Source organism: Megachile rotundata, chromosome 10 (genome assembly GCF_050947335.1).
Source record: "Megachile rotundata isolate GNS110a chromosome 10, iyMegRotu1, whole genome shotgun sequence".
NCBI lineage: Eukaryota > Metazoa > Arthropoda > Insecta > Hymenoptera > Megachilidae > Megachile > Megachile rotundata.
This window is the reverse complement of record NC_134992.1, coordinates 1631933-1658237: the sequence shown is the minus strand read 5'-3', so window position 1 is coordinate 1658237 and position 26305 is coordinate 1631933. Positions and strand designations below refer to the sequence as shown.

Sequence of the window (26305 nt, the reverse complement as noted above, 5' to 3'; positions counted from 1 at the left end):
AATACTGTCGTTCTAGCGACATTGGAAGCATAATATGGCTGATCACGCCGCCCCACGGAACAGTCAAGCGTGACTCACCGGTGGGTCACGCTGGCGTGAACGTGTTAAACGAGGTTTAATTATCCTTGGTCCGTTTAATATAGAATTTTAATATAGGACATTTTTTGCCCGTATTAACACTTTAACGGCCGCCCACACAACACGTGTGTGATAGCCGGAACAACCGTTAACGACCGCTCACACAACATGTGTGTGATGCTACCGCCGAAGGTTGTTGTCCAGTGCCACACTTTCTGTGTGATAATTTATGAAAGTAAAGAAGTGTAGATATTGCTATTGGCTTCGTATTTCATTGCCACGTCTTTGATTTTAGGTAATTATTGCCTATTTTTAATTTTACATTTTACACTACAGTGGTGTATCATGTAAGTTATGGAGCAAATGTCGGCGCTCTACGAAATATTAAATTTGTTGTTAAATTGTTGTCGTTTTTTGTTTTATGTTAACTTTTTCGTGAATTTAATAAAGTTCTTTTAAATTAATTCTTCAAAAATACTGCCGGCCCCTGGCGACGTTTGACTGCGTAGACGTGCGGTCGTTAAAGTGTTAATGCAAAATGTCTTTACATAAGGAATAGTCGAGTTTACACGTAAAAGATTTTAACTTACGCTTATGTTAATTAACATTAATATTTATTTACATTAACATTAACACTGAATATTAACATTGAAACATTATCCCCGCTGTATTATTTTCGACGTAGTCTTCTATAATCCTATGAAGGGAAAAATAATAGTTCTAGACGTGATAATAAATCACTTAAATAATGCAAATTTATAATCCTCGTAATCCTCGACAAGGGCTGACGACGGGCAAATGTCACAAAATCTACATAGTGGATGGACCAAAACAGACCTTGGTCCTCCATAAAATAACATTAATACAGTGAGATATTACTGTAAACTGTTTTAATCATTCATACTCCAAAGTAGTTTTGGTGTTGGCAGATAGCAAGCTTTAAAGCTTTTGGTTGAAAAGTTTGATGAATTCTTTTGTCTTTTGTTTGTATTCATCGCATACATAACATTATAGATTTAGTTTAAAAATACTTACTTCAAATTGTATTAAACCGATTAATATGCATAAGCTACATTTTGAATATAATTTGTTACACTCAGATCCAAGTCATAACATTCTAGATACAGTAAAAAGTAAGCATATAAATTAGTTGTTATTATTGAAGAAACTGTTTTCCGGAGTCGATAAATATATTTATCAAACGATTTATTGAAGTTTTAAATGAATTGTTAAATTCATGTAATGTGAAGATAATGTTGTTTTAGAAAACACAAGAACATATAAGATCTAAACAGAAATTTATTTTATCATTAAAATGTTTTAAAAGTATAGTTTTTATTTTGTATGCTATGCATAATGCATATTTTCTCGCATAGCTCTATTATATTCAGAATCAAGTTATAAAACAATCGATAAATAATTCAGTAATAACTGTTTCATGTTTAATAAAAAGCCATTTTAAATGTTGTTTTCATGTTGAAAAATGTTTCCTCCCACTTTTGCAGATGTATCATAAAACATTCACATAGAATTTTTTTAGATTTTTTGATAAACATGTAATATATAAGTATATTCTACTAGAAAATGTAAAAATAACTAAATTCAAATATGTCGCAATAACGTTTACCAATTTTGTGTATATCATGTTGAACTTAGGACCTAAAACTGTCTCTTTTAGTTAAAATATCAATTCTATTCTTCATTATACAAAATGTCCCATTTTTTTTTTCACCGTCAAACTTCACCAATGTAACAAGGCAATCCGTTATCATTTTGTATCTATGTTATAATGTTTTAATAAATTATTTTAGACCTTATAATGATACATTTTTCTTTATTTTTACGAATGGAATATATTAGTGAAGCTTAACGGTAAAATTCGGAACATTCAGCATATAATTTTCAAATAAAATCGCATAATTTAAAACAAAGTGAATTCGATCAACGAAAATTTGAATTCGTGTAAAAAAATAACATTGCCTATAGTCTTATAGCACTTACATACAGTACTTTACCAAAATAGAAGTATGACCGTTCATACATTCAATGTACAGGATGTTCCATTGCTGAAACCAGATATACACTGCTCAAAAGAAATGTGGCATAGAAAAATTTTAGGCAAAAATTGGCCAAATTTGACTGATGATAACTCCGTGAAAAATCATCGCAAAGTTATGCTCTTTTTTTTTCAAATTAAAGCTTGAGATCTCTACTTTAAGACCCTGTTGTTTGATTTTTGATTTGATGCATCACTACCACAATAACACCGTAAATGTGAGGTCATGTTTGCTATATTGAAAATTACAAAGTTTGACGAAATGCATAGACTTGCCACATTTTTTTTTGGTGATACTGTTTAAAGCAGCATAAAGCACAAACCTTCATCTTTAATTTCCAGTATGTGAAAAACCGCTACCATTTGTTCCCGCAAAGATACAGAACTTTAAAGAAACCCTTGCATTTATGGCATATACCGCCGTCATTGGCATTACCCGATATGCACCTCGGAGAGGTTACTGGACAGATTTTGCACATCATATGGCTCTGACAAGAACCTATTTTTGTATGTATTTGTGTATGAGTATCTGTGTGTGTGTATGAATTATCGTCGAGAAACCTCGTTGAGAATCATTCTCGAATTTTGCAGTCCCAATTCAATTCGATTGCTTCCACATCCTGCAGTAAGTCCAGATTTCAACCCTACAGAAATTTAACAAGACAACCTGCCAATCTGTAAGACATGTCGCAAGTCTTAACTCAATTTTTGAATGACATTCCACAAAAAGAAATTAGGGCTTGCATTAACATGAATAATAGGCTGCAAGGGATAATTCAACAACGCGGAGGAAACACGCATTATTAGAATTCAAACATACGCACACACAGATACTCATACACAAATACATACAAAAATAGGTTCTTGTCAGAGCCATATGATGTGCAAAATCTGTCCAGGAACCTCTCCGAGGTGCATATCGGGTAATGCCAATGACGGCGGTATATGCCATAAATGCAAGAGTTTCTTTAAAGTTCTGTATCTTTGCGGGAACAAATGGTAGCGGTTTTTCACATACTGGAAATTAAAGATGAAGGTTTGTGCTTTATGCTGCTTTAAACAGTATCACCAAAAAAAAATGTGGCAAGTCTATGCATTTCGTCAAACTTTGTAATTTTCAATATAGCAAACATGACCTCACATTTACGGTGTTATTGTGGTAGTGATGCATCAAATCAAAAATCAAACAACAGGGTCTTAAAGTAGAGATCTCAAGCTTTAATTTGAAAAAAAAGAGCATAACTTTGCGATGATTTTTCACGGAGTTATCATCAGTCAAATTTGGCCAATTTTTGCCTAAAATTTTTCTATGCCACATTTCTTTTGAGCAGTGTATTACACCATTATTTACGATTTTGCAAAGTCGTTGGCCCTTAATTGTTTACTCAAAACCCCACTGTTTTATTTCAGCTTTACCAGAAATATGAACATAGATATTAAAATCATTTTCTTACGGCGGAAGAGAATGTATATCTCATCTAGTATTTCTTTATTAGAAAAACAACTATATTAGATTTGTATGCTAGTGATGACACGGCTGAATATTGACTTCTAACATAGAAAGAAGTATATTATGAAAGTATACTATGATTAGTTGCAAAAAAAAGTACTCTAAAAATGTTAAAATTCATTATTTATGTACATTTATGTATGATGTTGTTCAAGTTTTTAAATACAACTTCGTATTATTTACATATTTTGAATAATTTTTCGTCAATTTGTCGACGATTTTATTACACATGGAAATATTGAAGCCTGTAAATACTATTTGAGTCGTTAAAAATAGTGACCGACTTACAAGGAAACATATCAAACCGGGACACACCGATTTCAATAAAACTTATGTGGAAGATAATTCTCAAAAAAAAATTTTGCACATATTTTTTTATATTGGCCTTCGTTCGTATTGAAGAGGTGATAATAGCATACAAAGTTAAGGGCTATTATATTTTTAGGAATATCTCCGGAATTAAAGGAAATAATTGGAAGCTCTTTTTTAAATTGTAGACCTTTAAATAGAGAATTGTTCTGCATAAACAAATTTTAATAAACCTTATTTGTTTAAATAATTTTTTGAAAAATTATACTTTTGTTTCATTTTTGTACTAAATGTTGAACTATTTTTTTTGCAACATTGTGTACGTAAACTATGGACTGGAATAGAGAATCTGTGTTTATGAGAGCTATTTGCACCCCTTCAATGTGTACAATGGCCGATATAAAAAATATATGTCAAATATTTTCTGAAAATTATCTTCTACATAAGTTTTATTAAAATTCGTATGTTCCAGTCCGATATGTTCTCTTCTTAGTTGAAACAACGAAAAATATTACTGGTGACAATTTCAAAAGTATTCACTATAATTTTCAGAAAAAATTTTGTATAAATTCCGATGATGCACATGTTTAAAAAAATTACTACTAACTTCCCATTTTGCTAAATTATGAAAGAAGCATGTACGAAAAAATTTTGTTGTAATGCATACTTAAGTGAAAGTTTTGAAGTGAAAGCATATTTAACTGAAAGTTTTATAACTTTCAGTGAAAAGTGCATTGATAAACACGTAGTAATATTATTTATGTATTATTAACTGTATCCTTGTAAAGGGAGAACAATTTGTAAAAGGTTTTACATAGAATTAATACATTGAATGGCATGCACGAAATGGGCTTACACTAAAAATCGTACATCTACAATACGAGGTGTGACACAAAAGTAACGAGACTAGTCCAATAAATCATTGTACCTGCAGAATCAGTTCTCCGTGACATTATTACCTTCAAAGTAGTGCTCTTCAGCATTCACACTTTTGCATTTGGTGCTGCCATTGCTGGTAACAGTTCTGGAACGAGGATTTTGGAAGTTCCTTCAGAAGATTCTCCGTTTCTGCCTGAATCTCTTTAACTGGGGTGAAATGGGTTCCCATTAAGCAAAATTTAACTTTAGGAAATAAAAAAAAGTTGCATGGAACCAAATCAGGTGAATAAGGAGGATGCCCTATCACAGTAACATTTTTACTGGTCAGAAACTGCTTGGCAGACAGTGCCGTGTGAGCGGGTGCATGGTCCTGGTGCAACAGCCATCCATCGCTTCACAACTGTGGCCTTTTTTTCCTAATTTTTTCACGAAGTCTTTTTAGTAGTTCAATGTAATAGTGTTAGTTAACAGTCTGACCACTGGGAAACCACTCAATCATTACAATTCCATTAATGTCGAATTTTGATTTTGACATGCGTGCTTTTTTGGGTTTTGGAGATCTGGAGACTTCCACTCCATTGACTGGCGCTTACATTCTGGGTCATAGGTAAAAATCCAAGTCTCATCACATGTTACAAAAGATTCCAACAATTTTTACAAAAAATTTGATGTTTATATGCTGTTCGACTTTTACGTTAGACATTTTTCCGGCAGAATGCAGTTGCACGTGTTCACTAAATAACGCAATACTTCCAAATGATATGACCGATTTAATCGAAATTGGCAACATGGATAAAGGAGATATGTCGGATGATGCCACAAAAAACAATTGCTGCCAATTCCATTGTTTTTTCAAGCTACAGACCTAGTCTCGTTACTTTTGTGTCACACCTCGTAAGTGCTCTGTAAATGCTAACGTTTCTCTATTTGGAAATTTCCAATAACCTGTTTTCAGTGACTTTTATATGCCAGATGTGTATCAATACATCGGCGTTTCTTCGTAGTATATGTACATAGCATTTAAGAAAATCGACTTGGAACAAACATTACAAATTTCTAACATTGAACATACACGATATTTTGTGGTTTTACAATAATAGGCAATCAGGTATTTCTGATACCAAATAGAAACTGTAGTTTAACTTCAAAAAAATTGCACTTATACTTAATTTTATCTTCTATTCATCACACAACACAATAATACGACAATCTGCATACGACACATAAAATATACATATTGTAGAGTGGTTCATAGAAAGGTGTTTATTTTAATTGAACTGACAAGTACAAAATGAGAGGGCGTATTTCCACAAGCTAAGTGAGGTTCGTTACGAAAATTATCGCAGCGCAATACAGATTTACAAATTTTGATGAGGTAAGGAATGAAATCTTTAAGTTAAGAAAGATGATCTCTGAAAGTGCCGTGCACCGTAGGTGACGTCTTCTTTCTTGAAAAATTAAGGAAAAGCTGAGGTGCCGTAAGAAACGTCTTCCTCGCTTGTAAGGTTTGGAATAGGCCTAGACTAAGAGAGTGCCGAGCAGCTCGAGGTGTCGTCTTCTCTGTTAGGAAGGCTTGGTAATTCTGTCTTTTTGTGAAAAATGTTCGTCTTTTATACTAAAACTAAAGGCTAGGCCCGCCCAATCAGCGAAGCCCAACTCCGAGCGCAAGGGTTTTATGACATTGCCTACACCTCGCTTCGTACATCGGTCGCATGTATTCGGCGTTTCTCTTACTTTGCTAACTATATCTATTTTACATTATTCTACATGTTACAATATAATATTTTTCACTAACTTGGCATTTGCAATGTCGATCTTATAAAAAATGGGATAGATTACAAAAAATACCATTATGCACCACAGGAGATGTACATCGTAATAAAATATATTTAAATTTACATTTAAGGGGTAACACCACTAGGATTTTCAGAAAGTCGATTTTTTTTTTCTTTGCTAAAACAATACTTCAAGGTCTTAAGAATAGAATGCCGTTTGATTTATAGTGGAAAACAGATTTTAAATGGTTCAATTATCAATTTTGCCGCAGCGCTTCAGAGCGCGCACTGAGTACTCGCGCGGTATGTTGCAATTCATCGCTTTCGTATTATTGTTATCATTTAAAATAATAAGTTTACTTGTTTCCTACAAAACAAACAGAAGCATCCAGAAAGCTGGAGAAGGTGGCAAACACTGATCTGGATAGCCAAATGTATAGTACAAGCATTGCAGATTAGCGGTGAATAGAGAATTTGAGGATTAAAATGTTCATAAAACTTCAAACGCGTTTTTCTCGAAACCAGTTTCTTCATACTGGGAGGACGGATTTCTCGGTGACTACTGCATGGATTGAATTGAAATTTTTACAGTAGCTGCACATCAATATTGTCCTTGGAAGTACGTAGCCGTTTTTTGATTGAATGTAAACTTTTTTTTTTATAAACAATTTAGTGCTCATTTTTCATGCAAAAAGTCGATTCATTCCTTAAAAAACGCATAACTTCCACAAAAATTGATTAATCAGAAAACCCCTACGTAACTTCTATAGCCAATGGTATACAGATTCTAAATTTTTCTGATTTTTTATTCCGAGACTCACACATGGTGAGAAATCCGTCCTCCCGTGACGATGATTTTCCAAAACGTGTTTCCGACGATGGGCTCTGTCGCCACCATTTTGTACGAAACTGACAATAAAAAAATATTTTTTTGTAGTTCAATATGTGTTAAATAAACCCTCTGAAAAGAAATTCTTTTCCATTTGTCGTTCTTCCAAAATAAATTGTCAAAGTTAGGCCTCTTTTTCGGGCTCTAGAGTGGTGTTACCCCTTAAACATTCTGAACAATTATTTTTGATGTCTAATAAATTTCGGCTAAAAAAATTATAGACCAGTAGTATAGGGAGTTATAAATGTATAATATGAAAAGTTGAATGGATTACAATTAAGGATTATGTGAATTAATAGTGTACCGATATACATAAAATATACTAATAAAATATTCCAACGCTGAACACAATGTCATTCTCGACTCTAATCTCACAAGGAAAGGCACGAAAGTGTCCCCCTCCGATTTTGATGAAACTTCATAGGTTTGTTAAGCAGGCAAAAATAAGGGAAACGTATTTCTTTTTATCGCCTGAGACGCGGGTTTAAGGGGTGAAACGAGCCCTTAAAGTTTCGATCCCTTTTGGCTATCTCGAAAACCATACGAGATACATTAAAACTTCTAATAGGAAAGTTGTATGGTTTTTTGCGTACAATAGCAGGATGTTAACGAATTTTGCAAAATACAATTTGTTTATAACAAAAAAATTTGTCATAACCTTATTTTACAATTTATTCAAATTTGTATAATGACAAAAACTGTAGGGAATTTTATTACAAATCCATTGGTATATATATATATATATATATATATATATATATATATATATATATATATATATATATATATATATATATGCATTGCCAAATTTGTCGTTTGGAAGACACCCCCATCAAGGGATGTAAGATGTGTCGAGAAAACGCATCAAGGGTGCAGAGAGCAGTTCTTAGCAAACCTTCGCGCTTAGCACCTCATCCTTTAAAATAAAGATTCGCTCCGTCTTGATCAGTAAAGACTTAGACATTTTTAATTCACCCACCAACTCCTAAAGAGGCAATATTGTATATATATATATATATATATATATATACGAGTATATATATATATATATATATATATACCAATGGATTTGTAATAAAATTCCTTACACTTTTTATCATTATACAAATTTGAATAAATTGTAAAATAAGGTTATAAACAATTTTTTTGTTATAAACAAATTGTACTTTGCAAAATTCGTTAACATCCTGTTATTGTACGCAAAAAACCATACAACTTTCCTATTAGAAGTTTTAATGTATCTCGTATGGTTTTCGAGATAGCCAAAAGGGATCGAAACTTTAAGGGCTCGTTTCACCCCTTAAACCCGCGTCTCAGGCGATAAAAAAAAAATATGTTTCCCTTATTTTTGCCTGCTTAACAAACCTGTAAAGTTTCATCAAAATCGGAGGGGGACACTTGCGTGCCTTTCCTTGTCAGTTTAAGGACACAATCGACTCTAATTTCAACACTGACTTTTCGGTCAGGAAAATCCTCGCTAGACCCTTTTCTCCCCTCCCACTATATTCTTACAAATAGCCGTAATGCATCGACACATCGTCCATTCATCGGATCTAGTTTTTGTCTGTCAATGCTCTTTTATTACTTTCTTCCTGTTTTATAACCTTCTCACGAAACATTATTCTTATGCCTAGTCCTGTAAACTAAAATTTCTTAAAACTGCGACACTACAGTAATATAATAATAAATGTTGCTTTTACCATTTGAATATAGTACTGTAAACAAACACTTATTTTGCAATAAAAAAAATAAATTTTGTTGAACTTGTAGTATTAAATTTCTTATAAACTATTGACTGTATGCGCCTAAAATTTTTATAAGTAGATACGTAGCAACACATTCTATCAATTTATAAAGATTCATTAAAATTTTAAGTGGACACTTGGGATAGTTTTTTTGTTAAAAACTTATTTCATGGAGTAAGACTCCGGCATTACGTGTCTAAAGCTGTGCCCTCACTGCAGCTGTAGCGAAGAACTTTTTGTTGATGTCCCATATTTCCTGAAAAAGTTATCGCTCATTGCTGAATACTTCTCTAACTTTCTTCATGTTTCCGTTGCTAGTAACAGAAGTTACTATTTGTTGTCTATTTCCGTTTCGAGCAATAAAGGTAAGAAAGAATAAAAATATCGCTACAACATATCGTACCAAAAGCAAATATTCGTACACATTTTCGTGCATTTTTACTATCTATTGGCTCTATTTATTACAGCCAATATAAATAACACTTCGATGTTCGGATTTCACAACAATTAATCAAATAATTACATACTACCTACATACACACTATGCACATAAAACACTCCAGTTCCACCGTTCAATCACGAATAAGTATACTTATCAAGAGGTTTTTTATGCCGCAAAGTTTCCCTTCCCTAAATCATTCCATTCGAGCCAATAAACCGTAGCATTTCTGTTTACTTTGAACAGCGAAATTAATCAAAATGTATTATGTCTGCGTAGATATAATTATTACGCCAAATATTATTACATAACATTTCACAATTCGACATCTTTAAACTCCTTTCAAAATGATTTTTGAGTCTATCGCGAGGAAAGATAAATAATTATAGATGATAGAATAATAATACATTCGGAATAAATAATAATAACAAATAGCAGGAATGAATAATATATAACGAATAGTAGGATTTGTGTTGAATTTTATGATATTGCAATTTAGTTACAAGAAATTAAAGTTAATAAAGTTAATGAAATTATCGAAATTAAATAACCTATTTCTTTACAAGTACATGATATCATGGCAATGACCAATCATTAAACTGTATTAATATAGACACGATTTCACGTAAGATTTAGATCGTACGACAAGGAGTTATTAGGTTTCACAAAAATTACATAATTTCCTTTCTACACAAATATATTCATTTTAATCAGGCGTTCAGGAGTGACTCCATTCTCTTGCGTTCAATTGGCGTGTAGGTATTTTCCCCGGCTTTTCTTGGCAGAGTTCCTTTCCAACTGGTCTTTCTATAGGCAGGTGTCCAGATATTATCGCCGAACTCTCCTATCGGAGTTCTTAAACCAATCCAAGAGCAGTCGTTGATTCTTACGTAGTCCCCTCTCTCGTATTAGGTAATTAAACTATACTCTAGAAAAGAGAGGCTTCACCGCGGGACTCTCTTCTGTACTCGCTCGCCGCTATTCGTAGCCACCGTTATCAACAAGCTGATTGGTGTCTAATGTCCATTGCTTTCCGCTGTCCAGAGTACCTACGACCTTACTTCGCGTACATTATCGATATTTTTCCGATCTTTCGCGAATTTTCAACGTTTGCATTATATAGCATTTTCCATATCCCTACATAATATTTTAATTTATTTTTAACCAGTTAACTGTGGCGCCCTCGTTTGAGAGCGCGCACCGTTTTGTGTCGCCAGAATCGAGCCATGACGAGTATACTCGTCAATCACAGAGTAAGTTGCGCTGGTAAGATATTGGATCAAAAAGATGGGTTTATTTTATAAAATTGACACTTTTATTACTAATGTATATTTATTTGGTTAACTTAAACATATATTACATACTTATTAGACGAAAATCGCAATAAAAATTAAATGCATATGATAGACCATCCCTGAAGGGAACCTATCATAAATCAGCTTTCCGACTTTTGTTTTTGCTTTCCTTTCACGCTAACATCTAAAAAACGTTGTTATCGCACATAAATAAATTCGTTGTGCGAACTGGTAAGCTGTTTTAGCCGGTGCATACGGGGACGCATGAGTTTATCTCAAATTATTTATTTTTTTTATTTGTTTGTTTTATTCTGGCATGGCCTCAAAATATTCTAAACATCTTGAAATTTTTGAATATGTTTTGTTTTTCTCAAAAATTACAATTTAAATAGCCAATGGTCACTACTTTATACGCATGACGAGTATACTCGTCAATACACAAAATCGTGCCACTTCTCCATGACGAGTGTACTCGTCAATCACAGTTAACTGGTTAAGGTGTTAGTACAGTTAGTTTATTTAATCTCATGGATTTATAGTTTCATCAATGAAACATGAACTGAAAGAACAAGAATGAATTCATGTTATTGATCTCGACGCACACTGTTATTGCTTGTGTTTACCGCGAAGGTGTTCGAGCTTTATAGGTATTCTGCATGCTTGTGCCAACAAAAAAGTAAGTTCGATACTCGAAGGACCACCCGTTACTTCGGGAAAAAATGTCTAAGTGTCTAAGGTTCAAAGAGATCTATTCGAATACTATGAGAATGCTAGTTTATTTCAAGTCAGATGTTATGTTGTATCTGTGCTATGTTTGTATCAAGTGCTATATTGTATCTGTCTAAAATGTGAAAAACTATGGCCGATGTAGCCTCGGTAGGAATGTTCTTGGTGAGGGAGGAATGTTCTAATTGGTTTACAAAAAATGTGGAATCTAGGGAAGGGAGGTGAAAATTTCCGCCCTTCTTGGGTTTTCCCAGTCGCCAAATATGACTAATTTCAGCCCTTGACCGTGGCAAGTATGGAATAAAATCAAGCAGCGCGCTGACCGTGGTAAAACATGCGAGAAATAACGGACTAGAAAGTTGGAAATGATGATACCTGGTGACCATATGCGAACAAAGAACGAAAAAAGCCACGGTAAGAATCGCAAGTCTTTATGGCTCCATGAGTTTACTGCTGCCACGGAACGTTTTACAAAATTTCAAAGGATCGACTATAAATTATATAAAAGGCTAACTGCAATGAATTTACAAACTAATGTACAGTTAAATCTATGACAAGCCTTAACACACATAGTATCTAGAATTTCTTTCCGCATGCTACCACTTTGAACACGGAAATGTCTCAATGAGAATCCAATTTTTCTAGGCGATGAAATTGTCCGCAGTATTGGTCCAGGTTCTTCCATTCCTCTTCTTATCCATGGTTGCCCGAGTCTTCGAATGGGTACCAACAACGTAGGCATTCTGTATCGTTCTCCAGTATAGTGTTTGATGACTGATGTCTGATAAACTCCACATATGTTAATTCGTCGCTTCATGACGTATAATCCATCTCACTTTAAAACTAGTGTGACGAATATTGTTGTTTCCGCTTATTCAATGTGCGGATAGCTGCCCAGACAAAGTCACCAGGCTGGTATTCTGGTTCTCGCATTGCACTGTGTCTCGTTGATCTGCATATCGTTTTCTACTATCTTGACCGTACCTGCTGAGTCACATGCAAAATATTAGCTAAGGCGAGTAATTTCGGCGTAATTTCGGCGAGAAAATTCACATCTTGGATGATTCGCTATGGTAAAGCGAATGACAGGAAGCTAGTAATCCCATACCGTTCCCGACGTAATTCCCCAGTTATGCTTTAAGATCTTGATTCCTTCTTTCCACGAAATTTGCCTCTGGACGATATACAGGTATGATCGCTCATTGAATTCTAAAAAAAATAGTGTTCCTGCTGCATCACCTCACTGATGAATTGTGTCCCCTTGTCGTTGATGATACGCTTTGATAATCCGTATCCCCGAAACACTCTCGATTAGGACGTCTGCATATATGTACCTCTGTTGTTGCCTACTACAATGGAAATGTTTCTACCCATCGGCATGCAGTGTCTTTGATGACGAGTATGCAATGGTTATTTCTCGCAGTAGTAGACAGTGTTCTAAAGCACAATCAGTGTTTCGAATCGTCGTTGTATCACTGATATGTCTAGCGAACCAGTTGGCTTCAGACCACTACTACTCTTGTGACGTTGACATTTGACGCATGATCGGACTTATTACGCAGTTTCTCGAACCATTCCAGACCACTGATATCGGTTGATTATTCTGTGTAGCATGTATTGAATTTCAGTCATGAAATCGTTGTGGTATGGTTTTAAAATATCCTTTGTTTCGTGCATTAGACGAAACTAACCGCACTTCCCCGGAATCTACATTAAGAGAATATCAATATAATACTCTTTCGCGAGGAAATAACCTCGCGTGATTCATTTCTTCGGCTTTTTATCATTGTCGGTAAATTGTAGTACTTCGGTAATTGTTTTCAAATTGTAAACCTTGAGTTGCTACTTCCTCGTTAATCTTGTATTCTTGATTACATGGCCCATTTAGTATAGCTATTAGCAATGCCGCTAATGGCCGATCTTTGCTGGTACTTCTATGGTTCCGTCGGCAGTCTAGAAATCATGTCCACTACTATGTTCTAACATTCCATTCTGGATCTTCGAGTAACGAGTCTGAAGTAGTGCTTCTCGCGTTAGTGGACTGCTTAGTGATTTCAGTGTCATCAACCATTTTAAGGGCTCGTTATCCTAAGCAATAGTAACTTCAGTAACCTCGATCTAACCTCGAAGCTTGTCGTCTGCTCGGACCATGGCGAAAGTCTCCCATTCGATAGTAGAATAGTTTATGTCTACTGATGTGAATAACCTGCAGCACATTCCACTGGGTGCTCGGTCTCCTCCCTCTGGAGGAGACCTTACTCCGAGTGCATAGCTGCTAGCGTTGGTTCGAAGCGTATACGGTTTATCGAAAGTTTATTATTGTTGTGAAGACCATTCCCAAGTGGTCTTCTTTCGTGTTAGCCGGGTGAGTGATTCTGCGACACTGGCGAAGTTTGGTACGAAACGTCTATACCAAAAACATGTCTGAAAAAAGATATTAATTACTTCAAATTCGTCGATGTTCTCATATCTAGTGTCGCTTTCGTTTAGTCTGGGTCAAGTTGAATTCTTTGCGTTTTAAGAATGTAGCCCAAATCCTTTGTTTTGATAGCAAAAACTTTCGAACTTTCAAAACATACTAAATACAACCGTCAGGTTGTTCAGGTGTTCATCAAATGTCCACAAGACCAACAGATTGTCCAGATAAACTAATACATTTGGTGTTCCCAAAGAAGTTCTCAAAGAGAATGATAAATGCCGCCTTGTCTCAATCGTTAGGCAATACTCTTAACTGCCAATAGTCTGATTGCAGATCCAGGGATGACTTATAGTTGGTTTTCTTCATTGCATAATGATGATCGCTGATCCTTGGTAGTACGGATGCAGCACAAGAATCATACTCTTCAATTTTAATTACAGCGTCTTACACTTCACACGTGGTCGATTTACATGGAAGCGGCTATATGTGAAAACAATCACCAATTTGATGAATTGCCCTGGTTCCACGCCTTATCTTCATTTAACTTGCATACGTTAGCGACAGCAATGTCCATTCGTTTTAATTTACAGGTACCCAGACAAGTACCTTTCTATGGGCTTTTAATTAGGCTTATCAAAGGTGGTGATGGTGTAAATTCTGCCGTCATTTTCTCCAGGTAGCCACGTGATCCACTTGAGGTCTTAATAGCAAAAAGCGACATGTCCGAACTGATATTTTTATTTTCCTCCACGATTTCGTCCTCAAAATCATATTCCTTGTGAGGATAGTCAATAAAATGCCAGTTTCTTTACAAGACATTAATAACAATGGCTGCATCTACTAGGAAATCTACCAGGAATACGATTGTTTTTACTATTAGGCGAAACGATGAACATTGTTGATATTGTTTTCCCTTTTCATTTTGCATTGACTCTTGTTAGATGCACTTTCTGGATGCGTGGATTTCCATCGACAAGAGCGGCTTGTATACGCCTCTTCAAAAATGTTTATTTTTTTCATGACCGAATACTAAGGTTTTCTAGCTATGCATCATTTAACTATCGCATTCAGATAACGCAATCTCCCATAATGTCGATGGTTATAGTAGGCCGTGATTTTAGTTGTATTTTGATGATATTACTTACTTTGTATTGCAGTCCGGGCATTTCCTTTTTACGAAACCAGGTTTATCGCATCCGCAGCATTTTACCGGCAGTTGGACAATCATGTTATTGACGCCTGCCTTCGTTGATTTTTCATTTATTGGTTTTGCAGGAGTCAAACATCTTCTGTGTCATAGTTATCTTGATCTTGCTGTTGGGATTCTTTCTCCAATGCTTCAATCTTTCTTGCCCTATTTACAAGGTCAAAGAAAGGTGTAACTGCTTTACGCGGAATTCATTCATGTAGGTGAAAATGCAGAAATCCGTACAGCATTCTATCTGTACGCTTCCCGCACATGAATCAGGCAGTTCCGCAAGAAGTGCTTCTTTCTTGCTAATAAAAAGATGCGACGGTGTCTTCGAGTGTTGCTTGATGTTGAGAACATATAAATTTGATATGCTGGTTTTCAGAGTACGAAAGTGGTGCATATCAACTCGGTTGATTCTTTCCAAGTTTTTACTGCTGATTCGAAACCTTTCTACCATGTCGCTGCCCGACCTTATAATAGCAAAAACAGACCATGAAAATCGCTCTCGACCGATATGTGCTCTATGTCCTTAAAGATAGAGATTGTTGAAATAAATTTGGAGACAATAATATTGTTGACATCCGTTAAAATGCGCGGTGCATTCCGTACTCCTCTGATTTGGAGCGAATAAGATTAAAAAGAAAACCTTGGACAAGGAAATGGCAGCTTTTTAAGAAAGATATATTCTGTTTAGTAGAGTAAGTCCATATTTGATATTCTTCTTTTTGTAACATCCTAAATAATGTGACTAAAATAATTCGATGATGGTCGAATACAAAATGAATGTTATTGTTTAATTTAATAGTAATAACCAAAATTACTTCAAAAGTTGGAACTGGAAAATGCACTATTTTGGATCCTATTCAAAATAGAAAATAGTTTTAAATATAAGATTTTAGATTTTTCGATGTTCAGTGTAGCAGTAACATTCCCGAGAAATTATTTATTTACAAAATATATTAAACATGAACGTTTATTTATAAGAAATTCATTGTTATAAGAATTTGTACAGAAATTCTTCTGTTACCTAATTAATAGATATATTTACGCGTCAGATATTCCTGCGAAATAAATAATTGTTTAATTATTATTTTTCTTGCCGTCTGTAGAGAGTAATTATGATATATTAGTTAATTAGTAAGTAATTGAAACAAAACTATTAACACATATGTGATATTCTTATATTCTGATATATCGATCCTAAAATATTCAATAATATTTCGTAAATATTATCTGTAATTATGTCACGCACAATTGTTAATAATCCCCATACTTCCAAATTATCATAAGTTGTTTCATAATATAAAATATTATTACGAGCTTTCAAGAAAATTGCTACTAATGGAATAATAACAGAAATAAAAACAATAATATTATTAAGCTATAATTTAAATAATAACCTACTAATTACGTATTAAATGTTGATACGCAACAATAATGTTATAAATAATTTAAACCAATAATATATTACATTAACTGTTTGTATAAATACAGTTCAACAGCAAATATTTCCAGTTTTTAACTAATCTGTTTTATCTCGTACCAATTTTACTATTAAGTAGAAATGCTAAATTTAAATATGTATACCATACACACCTTCAAGATAGTTACATAGTAATTTTATACATACTAATGAATGCCAAATGTTCCATATTAACTATTGACCAATGATTACACTGTCCAACAAATTTTAACTGTTCTTCGACGTTTCTATTTCCGTTATGTGGACTTCGATTTTTTAGAATTTTTTTCTACATTTTTTTAACGATATTAAATAGAGAAAATAGAGCAAAAACCGGAATTTTGACTTTTTCCTTTTACTACTACCACGGATGAGACAAGGGGTTGAAACTTCATGTTTTTTTGGATATGCTATCGACTGACGTATCAGGTGTTTCATTTGGTTCAAGGGTATTTTTGACTACTTTATTCGGCTAGACCCTTCACAATAAATACTGCTACTTATGATTCAACAAGATATATCTTGAAGATAAACACAAATACCACTATATTATAATATAATTATTGTGATTAACAGAAAATAATACAACTTCAAAAGAAACTTTGTTCGGATGCTTTCAGATTCAAAAAACTAAATTCTTTTTAAATTTTCGTTCCCGTCTCCCTATACATCATATGTTCTACGCTTATTTTTTTACCAACCTAAAGAAGCAAAATATACGCACGAATTTACTAGAAACTTATAGAAAGATTATACCCTAACAGTGTAAACATATTATTAATAATAAGATGTATAAGTGTGATGTATCGAGTACCATGTGCAACTGGGTCGCTAATGTCAAACCCAACAAGCAATTCGTCTTTTTGCTTCTTAAACTATAAGAAATATTATAGGCAATTATTTGTCACATAGGTGGCTGACCCAGGGGCCTACCTGACTTGCAGCCCTAATTAATTGGAACTATTACAAAAAGACTAACAACGATTGTCTACCCATGTGGACATCCCTGCCTGATTTCATTTTTTTCGGGAATATATACTGAAAGATTCTAACAATGCAATTTTTATTATAATAATATTGATCTATTTTGGAATTAAAGCAAGTTAATTTGGGTATAATGAATAATATATATTGGATAATGAACGGACATGTGTGTTACGTATGCCGTGCGATTTTCTCTTTTGGAACTGAATTTTCGGGCGTAGTTCGAAACCTTCACTAAACAAGAGTTTTGTTTAGCTTTACTACCGATCAGGATTTCCTTATTTATACTCGTACTAGAATTTCTTGACCACTCATGGCCAATGCGAAAGAGAATCATCTCACGAAAATTTTTCATTCATCTGTTTCGAACGTTTTCATCATCACCCTTTTCCGCTTATTTTTCGTGTATAAAATGGATAGTGAAGAAGACGTGTCGGGCCCAGTTGACTTTTAATCGTAGAATACAGGGGAATTTCTCTACAAGAGTCCAATCGATTATTGAACGCTAAGTAAAAGTGTTGACTTTTAACTTTACTTTTACTATAACATAGGCAGAAAAGAAATCAAATTATTGCTTATTTTAACTGTATAACTATTTATTTAGTATAAAAGAAGAAAACTTTAAACTTATTTAATACCGAATACGTTTCTTTCTATGAAACATGTTTTTATTTCTGAACAAAAGGAGAGACAATAACCGAAATGTTAATAATTTGTTTTTCCCTATTCCACGATGCCCTCATCGAACGCCCTCTTTTCTAACGAAGTCTTTTCTTTTTTATTTCGCTGCAATATTTAAATTTAAATAATGGAGATTTTGTTATTCTAACAAAAAGGAATCTCTGTACAAGTTCTAATAGATTTTCTAATATCAAGTCTAGACGAATCTTTGTGCGAATTCTCGTTTTTCGTTGAGACTAGTAAAGATCAGTTTCTTGCTTCGTCGGAAAAAGGTTAATTTCCATTATACCTTTTAAATAAGTAGATAGTTAAATTTGTCATAGAAAGGAAACAATTTTTTTTATACGACATATTTTTGTATTACAGAAAACTACAAAAAATTGAAAATATATGTTTTATATCCCCAACTTTGAAAGTTGTTTTCATTCCCGAAATATAGATAATTACCAATAAAAAGTAAATGAGCTATTTTTTCGAAAATTACGGAGTGCGAAAGTTCCATTAAAAGCGATTATTAATACTTAAGTGATCTTTCTTGTAAAAAAAGTATTATTATTCCGTTTTACTGAACCTACCCATTTTACTCTATTTTTCCTTATATATGTTTTGAAAATACATGCAAAGTTTCAAATCTACTCCAACATTATTGTTACTTCAATTGCAAAGGATAGTGAAAACTCATTTAACAAAAAAATGCTTTTAAAGCTATCAGAACTGCTTTGACGTTCCATGCAATTACTAAGTTTAAAGTCTTATAAAAAAACTAGTTTTATATTTTTTTTAAATAAACGTCGCTGTGAACAATTTGAGTCTATAAGGATTAAAGTGACGTATAGAAAGAAAAATCGGTATTTTGGACCGACTAAATCAGAAAACCGTACGTGTTCTATATTATTATTTTATTTACTTCTTTTCTGTTCAATAATTTAGAAAGTTATGTTAAATTAGTTTGTTTTAGTTATTTTATTTTTTTTGTCCTTTAATTCTTGAATTGCTATGTTTTTTAAAGTAATCATTCAAACCATGTAAAGATTTGCGAAGTAGGATTAAAATATTAACACACTGTCGGCAAGGGTCCCAAATAAACGTCTTTTATTTCCCAAACGTTGAGAATGTGGAACATGAATCGACATCTTCAATTTAACAATAAGTATCTTCCGATATTGCGGAGAAACCTGAGAAACGTTGACTACATGTGCAATAATGTATCGAAATGGGAATAGGATACTTACTGAGGAGACCCCATCTGGAGAGAATGACATTTTCTCGTCAATTTCGATGAAAATCTGTAGCTATTATTGAGGAATTGTTATCTTCGTTTTCTACGACATGGTATCTATTTCTCGGAACAAAATATCAGCCATTATATTTTTTTTAATCATGTCGCTAGCTGGAAATCTTACAGAAAATTTAGAGGAAAATTATACTTTTCAACTAATGAGAATTTCAAACCTAGTAAGTGCATCATATGTATATGTCCATTTTGAGCATCTTTTTAGCATCTTCTGATAGGAAATTGTGGAAAGAATATGTATATAAAATTGAAAAGAAGTGTCGGTCTACTCTAAAATATACAGAGTATTTCAAATGTATTTATTCAAAAGATTAATATATTATAATCTAAAATTATTTGAGGTCATAAGAGTACCCATTTTAGAAACTTTCAAAATACTATTTTTTTTACTGGTAACGTTAGACACGAAAGATTCGTATTAAAAATTGCGGTTTTTAGTCAATTACAATTGTTATTACTAACAAGTAATACAAATTCATTATATATATATAAAAAAAAAAAAAAATTTACTGATCGAATTGAGTAACCTCCTCCTTTTTCGAAGTCGGTTAAAAAGTAGTATTAACTGCCAATATTTGGTCTACTTTAATTCCATATTGTTGAAATAAATCAGTGGAAAAATTCATGCCCAAAAATGGTAAGGTCCTGACCGTTACTGGGGTTATAAATTGTTTCCGGAAAAACCCAGGGTCAAGCGTGCAGTTACATTTTATTGCTGCCCTTTTTTGAAAGCTTGACTGTTTTCAGTTCAGTTCGGCAAGAGAGTCGGTAAAGGCAGGACATACCTGATCATAGACTGTTTCCTACATTTAGTATTACAGTTTATAGTTTTTAAACTGTGTTTTTATTATAAATACTCCCACCTTCGTCATTGTGAGGTTAGTTTTTACAATGGGTTGGTACGTGTGGTGTATGAATGAGGTTGGTAAGAGTGTAGAGTTTAATTGGTAAGACAGATATTTTTGGGTTGGCAGGAGTGTGAAAGACAAAAGAAGAACCGGTGTGTGTGTGTGAAAGATGTCCGCGGAGTGTGCCGTTTGTGCGCATTAAACTTTAGAATTAAAACTATGTTTATTAAATATATATAAATATATAAATATGATATATAAGGTCATCAACAACAATATTCCCCCACAGTCATAACCTCAACACATATGCTGTAACAAATGTATTTTCCTTCTTTTTATTCGTTACCTTTCTCTAAAGTCATAAATTTAATTTTTTTATTAGCCCCAAAAATGGCTGCTGCAACACATTTATATACACAGTATAATGTAACTGATAAGAACCTTCTGATATCAGAACTTTTTGATATGAAAGCTGACTCTACGTAAAAAAATAAGAAAGAATATAGAATAATGTTTTTTCATTTGAGACTTGGTACGTTTCCAAGGAAATTCATTTAATTAAAAGGTGTGTTTAAACATCTCACACCAAGTTTCAACCCCCTATCTCGTCCGTGGGGGTAGTAAACGGGAAAACATGAAATTCCGGTTTTTGACCCATTTTGCCTATTTAATTTCGCACAAAAAATTTTAAAAAAATTCTAAAACATTGAGGTCCATATAATGCATATTATAGAATTTTTTTCAGATTTTTCGGTAACGTGCGCAGTAGTTAAAAAAATCAAAAACCGATATATTCCTTTAAAACAGTACTTTCCGCTTTGAATTTGCGTGCCTTTTTTTGTCAGTATATATATTAAGTAATTTTAAATAGATTCACATTCATAATTAATACAAATGATAATATTAGTTAAAGAAATAAAATTCATTTATTAATTAATTTTACGTCGTAGACGGTCTTTCAATTAAAAAATCTTTCAATTAAGGAATTGATTGAGATGTTAAGAGTCCTACCTCGTAATCTCTGTATGCTTTTTTGTCGCAGGTTCGAGCCCGCTGGACTTAGCTTTTTCCACGTTATATTTTTTCTTTTGTAATAATATTAATATGGACTCAAAGTGTTTTTAAATAATTGTTATACATTTCTGCAAAAATGATAGAAAATAATAGTAATAAATATTATTATATGTATTAAATACTATTGTATATGTACAATACTAAATGCGGATCTTTTGTACCCTGTGGATATAGAAACTTGGTGTGAGATGTTTTTCTTTTTGGATATGCTACCGACTGATGAATTAGGTTTCTCATTTGACTCAGGGGCACATTTGACTACCTTATCTGGCTAGACCCTTTAGTGATGCTAGCTCTGAAGGTCGTGATGATTAAGGAATTATACCAGCACGGTAAAATCAACATTGGTACGCTTAACTAAAAAATCTCTTACAATTTGAGTAGAATGAACTATAAGGTTTCATTTTGTCGCAGGATGAAATTTCTTCTATAATTCTGACAGTACGTCATTCAAAAAACTGTAAATACGCTTTTCACGTTATAAAGAAAAGAGTAATGTTCTATGCTTTGATCTTCTATTATGCCAGCTCAAGGATTCACACTCTATCTTCCTTGAAAGTTACTCTGTAAAATGGCATTCGACTAATCAGATGCCCGTTGGTACGTGTTATGAATGTTGAATATTCACTCTATCAAGAATTTTCATTAATCCATCGATGAAATTCTTAACGAAAGTTGTGCATCGTTGGAAGTTTAATCTAGGAACGATTAATAAAATACCATTCATAGAACATAATTACTGTTTGTAAGTTCTTGTACTTTATAAATGTGGTAAATGTGCACTTCATTCTTATGCAGTATGCAACAATAGATCTACGAATGTTGTTGTCAAGAAAAACTTCATATATTCGTGCCACATGCATCCGTTACGGCTTGTGACATACATTCTTCCACTAATATTAATTCGGTCTGCTCCCTCGAAGCGAGTTACAGGACCCTCCACGAGACTTCTCGTTCAAAGCCTTCTGACTTATATGATTCGTGGAATTTCTACTTCGCAGCCTCTCTGTTGAGATTCTATGGCTACTTTTATAATAAGAGGAAATAATGTAAACTCTTTTTTCTTCTTGCTTTTTCTATTTACATTCTTTGTCTGTAACCACTAACCCCTGTAGTCTGTTCTACCGACTGATAGGCGCTCAGATAATGTAAAAGTTACTCTTCCGTCGCGTGAAAAGTGGGGGCTGGGGACGGGAAAGTTGCTTATAGTAGTTACTAGTTGAAAACCAAAAAACCAATTTTTCAAAAACCAGATTTTTAAAAGGTCGAAACAAATTTTCAGCCATTTTGGACAACCTTTATTCTTCAGCTATGTCCTTTTATAGCGTTGTAGGTTAGAGCATCGTTTTGGAGAGGAAGTTTGTGGTTTTGACAATTTTTCTAGGGGTGGTAAAACTGTAGAATTACTCCGTCACCTCAAAAAAAATATTCGGGACATGTCTTCGATGTATTTTTGCCTCCTGAATACGAATATGATCATAAAAATCGGCGGTCGGACAGCAGAAAACAGCAGAAAATCGTGATTTCTTAGAGTTTTTTGCATTTATTTTGAAAAATTCTCATCTGATGAAAAAATGTTTCCAACAAAAAATGTAGAATGGAAAATTCTCTACAAGAAAGTTCTGATACATTTTTTTTGTAATTCTAACGGTAAGGCTGCAAATTAACGACGAAAGTGCGTGAACCTAGGGAACAATACCGCCGGCATTAGCATTACCCGAGATGTACCGCGTGGAGGTTGCACGGTCGGGTTTACATCTCTTCGGGGTGCTTTGTTCAGGTGGTTCCTCTTGCCGTCACCTGTTCATGTGTGCGTGTGTGTGTGCGCGCGCGTGCGTGTGTGTATATGTGTGTGTGTGTTTCGCATCTTTATTTAATCTGGTGCACCGTCATCTGCATTTTCATTAAAAATTTTATCAGCAATCATATCTTTTTGGAATTCTTTCATTATTTTAAAAAACTCGTAAATGCGTTCTTGAAGGGGATGTGCACGTTTAAACATATACTCTGCCAGGTATGAAATCAAATGTGATTCTCTGGTGCCACACTTAGAAACATTGCTGCGAACTTCTCGCCATGTTCGCTCAATGCTCTGCGTATGCGCACCTGTGTCGGGATCAACAAAATGAATTGAATGATTAACTGTTAAATGATTAAATCCGGCATTCGTTAAACAATCATAGGCCATCCATTTATCGGACATTATTTTCGTTCCTGGCAGTATCCACTGCTGAATACATGTTAGAAGCGTATCAGCTGTTCTATCTTCAACTGGCATGATAAAGATTTTTTTACTTCCTCTCTCATAACCGCCAAATACCCATTTACCCTTGATTAAACGTCCCCGATTGTATTTACGCTTGCCAAATTTAGCCTCATCGATCTCAACGATTTTATCCGGTCCGCCTATTTTTTCGGAATAATTTTCGCACCAATAAATGCATAATTCGCGGTAAAAACTGCTCCAAACAAGAACAGTGTGTGAAGATAGTAATAAATCCTCTGATATATACGTATACCTCGGCATAGGTATCCACAAAAAATGCGCAATAAATTTACACACTGTAGATAGTGGTAAATTTGAAAATTGAAACCATGTTCCTGTGTTCACAGATTGGTAGTAGTCGCAATTTTGTGATTTTCTTTTACGCTTATTTTTTGCAATATTGATTCGTTTATGGCATCGAAATGTTAGACTTTCCCGATTGAGGATAATTTTATTCCCGCATTTGGGACAATCGATGCTGCTTTCAAATATCTTATTCTGAATAAGACATTCAACACACCACTTTTCGTCAAAAGTATTATGCACAAATTTACTATGGGTCATAGAGAATGCCATCCTGTAACTCAGCGTAAGAACTAATAACTTTGGTAATATATGAAAACGTCGTAAATTCGTAATACTTGACAAGACAATGCCTGAACTAAGAGTACAGACTTAGCATTTATTCAAACTATTTTATAAAATATTAGAAATGTCAAAAAAAAAAACAATAACTACCTTGGACGGTTGGACATTGGGCTACGCTACCGACCGTGCCGCCCGACCCTCCTGCGCGGGGAAGGCGGTAGGGCGCGCGCTTTAGCGCTTTTTGACATTTTCGTCGTTCATTTGCAGCCTTACCGTTAGAATTACAAAAAAAATGTGTCAGAACTTTCTTGTAGAGAATTTTCCACTCTACATTTTTTGTTGGAAACATTTTTTCATCAGATGAGAATTTTTCAAAATAAATGCAAAAAACTCTAAGAAATCACGATTTTCTGCTGTTTTTTAACCGACTTCGAAAAAGGAGGAGGTTACTCAATTCGATCAGTATTTTTTTTTTTATTTTTTTTTTTTTTTCTATGTATGTACGCTGATTACGCCTAACTGGGTGGACCGATCGGAATGAAACCTTTTGCATCTGGTAGGTTCTGACTCCCCATTGGTACCATTATCAAAAAATTTTTCATTTTTCAATTGCAAAGTGTTGTTATTGCAAAAAAACCGGCAACTTTTGAAATAAACTTTTCTCGATTTTAGTGCGCTTTTAATATCTTATCACGGACATGATTCTGAACAATTTTGTTCATATAAAAATTTCGCGGAAAGCTTTAGTTTTCGAGATATTAGCGAAAAATTGTTGAAAAGTTTTGAAATCAACTTTGGACGATTTTAATGTCCTTTTAATATGTTATCAGGGGCACGATTCTGAACAACTTTTTCCTTATCCGCAATTAAGGGGAAGCTTTAGTTTTCGAGTTATTAGCGAAAAACTATTGTTACTAATACAGTATTCACTCCGTAAATGTTACTTTTGCCGGTCTCGATTGTACAGTTACGGTAGAGGTCCTACATTCTTTGTAGTGTGCCGAACGTAGAAAGAGACAGCCATGCAAAAGACAAAGAGGGATAGAGTTTCGAGCGTTCGGCAAACATGAAAGACTCGTGCGTGTTCTGTCTTTTAAATTTAAAAATTAAAATTCTTTATTTTTGGTTTTTCGTCAATGAAACTTTTACCATCGTATTTGTCTCGTTTTTCTGATTAAAATGACACCAAACACGATATGATTACGATCGTAATTACTTATGTAACAAGCCATAAAAGTTTGGGATGTAACATTTACGGTAGAGGTGCGAATTCCTTCTAAAGGCTTGCTATACAAGTAATTATGATTTTAATTATACCGTGTTTGGTACCATTTTAATCAGAAAAACGAGACGAATACGATAATCAAAGCTTCATTGATGAAACTCCAAAAATAAAGAATTTTGATTTTTGAATTTAAAAGGCGGAAGACGCACGAGTGTTTCATATTTGCCGAACGCGTCAATCTTCTGCTTTTCTTTCTTTTCCATTCGCCGTCCTCTTTTACGTTAAAAGCTTTAATCACTCGTTACACACACAATTGTTAACGTAATTATATCATGTTTGGTGTCATTTTAATCAGGAAATCTAGACAAATACAACGGTAATAGTTTCATGAAAAAATAGTAAGAAATAAAATAATTTTAAGAAAAAAAATACACCGACTTCGAAATGCACTAAAAAGTATAAAATAATTTCTATTTCCTAATGAAGTAATTTCTATTTCATTCAATCATACAATTACGTAACAGATATGAATGAAACCTATTTACTCGTTAGGTATTATATTAAATACATT

The 26305-nt window shown here is 33.8% G+C and overlaps 3 protein-coding genes across 19 annotated transcripts in view; 2 read left to right on the top strand and 1 right to left on the bottom strand.

Annotated features, from left to right (window-relative positions):
- The window catches only part of LOC105663968 (cyclic nucleotide-gated channel alpha-3-like), a 1281713-nt gene that overhangs the window by 936019 nt on the left and 319389 nt on the right, over window positions 1–26305 (top strand). The gene's annotated exons all lie outside the window — the stretch shown is intronic.
- LOC143265234 (uncharacterized) overlaps window positions 1–26305 on the top strand; it is a 115825-nt gene that overhangs the window by 27532 nt on the left and 61988 nt on the right. The gene's annotated exons all lie outside the window — the stretch shown is intronic.
- LOC143265225 (uncharacterized) lies at window positions 23486–24400 on the bottom strand. Its single transcript, XM_076536154.1, has 2 exons — window positions 23951–24400; window positions 23486–23869 (listed from the first exon to the last, which is right to left on the bottom strand). The coding sequence occupies exons 1-2, from the start codon at window positions 24180–24182 to the stop codon at window positions 23529–23531; spliced, it is 573 nt and encodes a 190-aa protein (XP_076392269.1). The 5' UTR covers window positions 24183–24400; the 3' UTR covers window positions 23486–23528.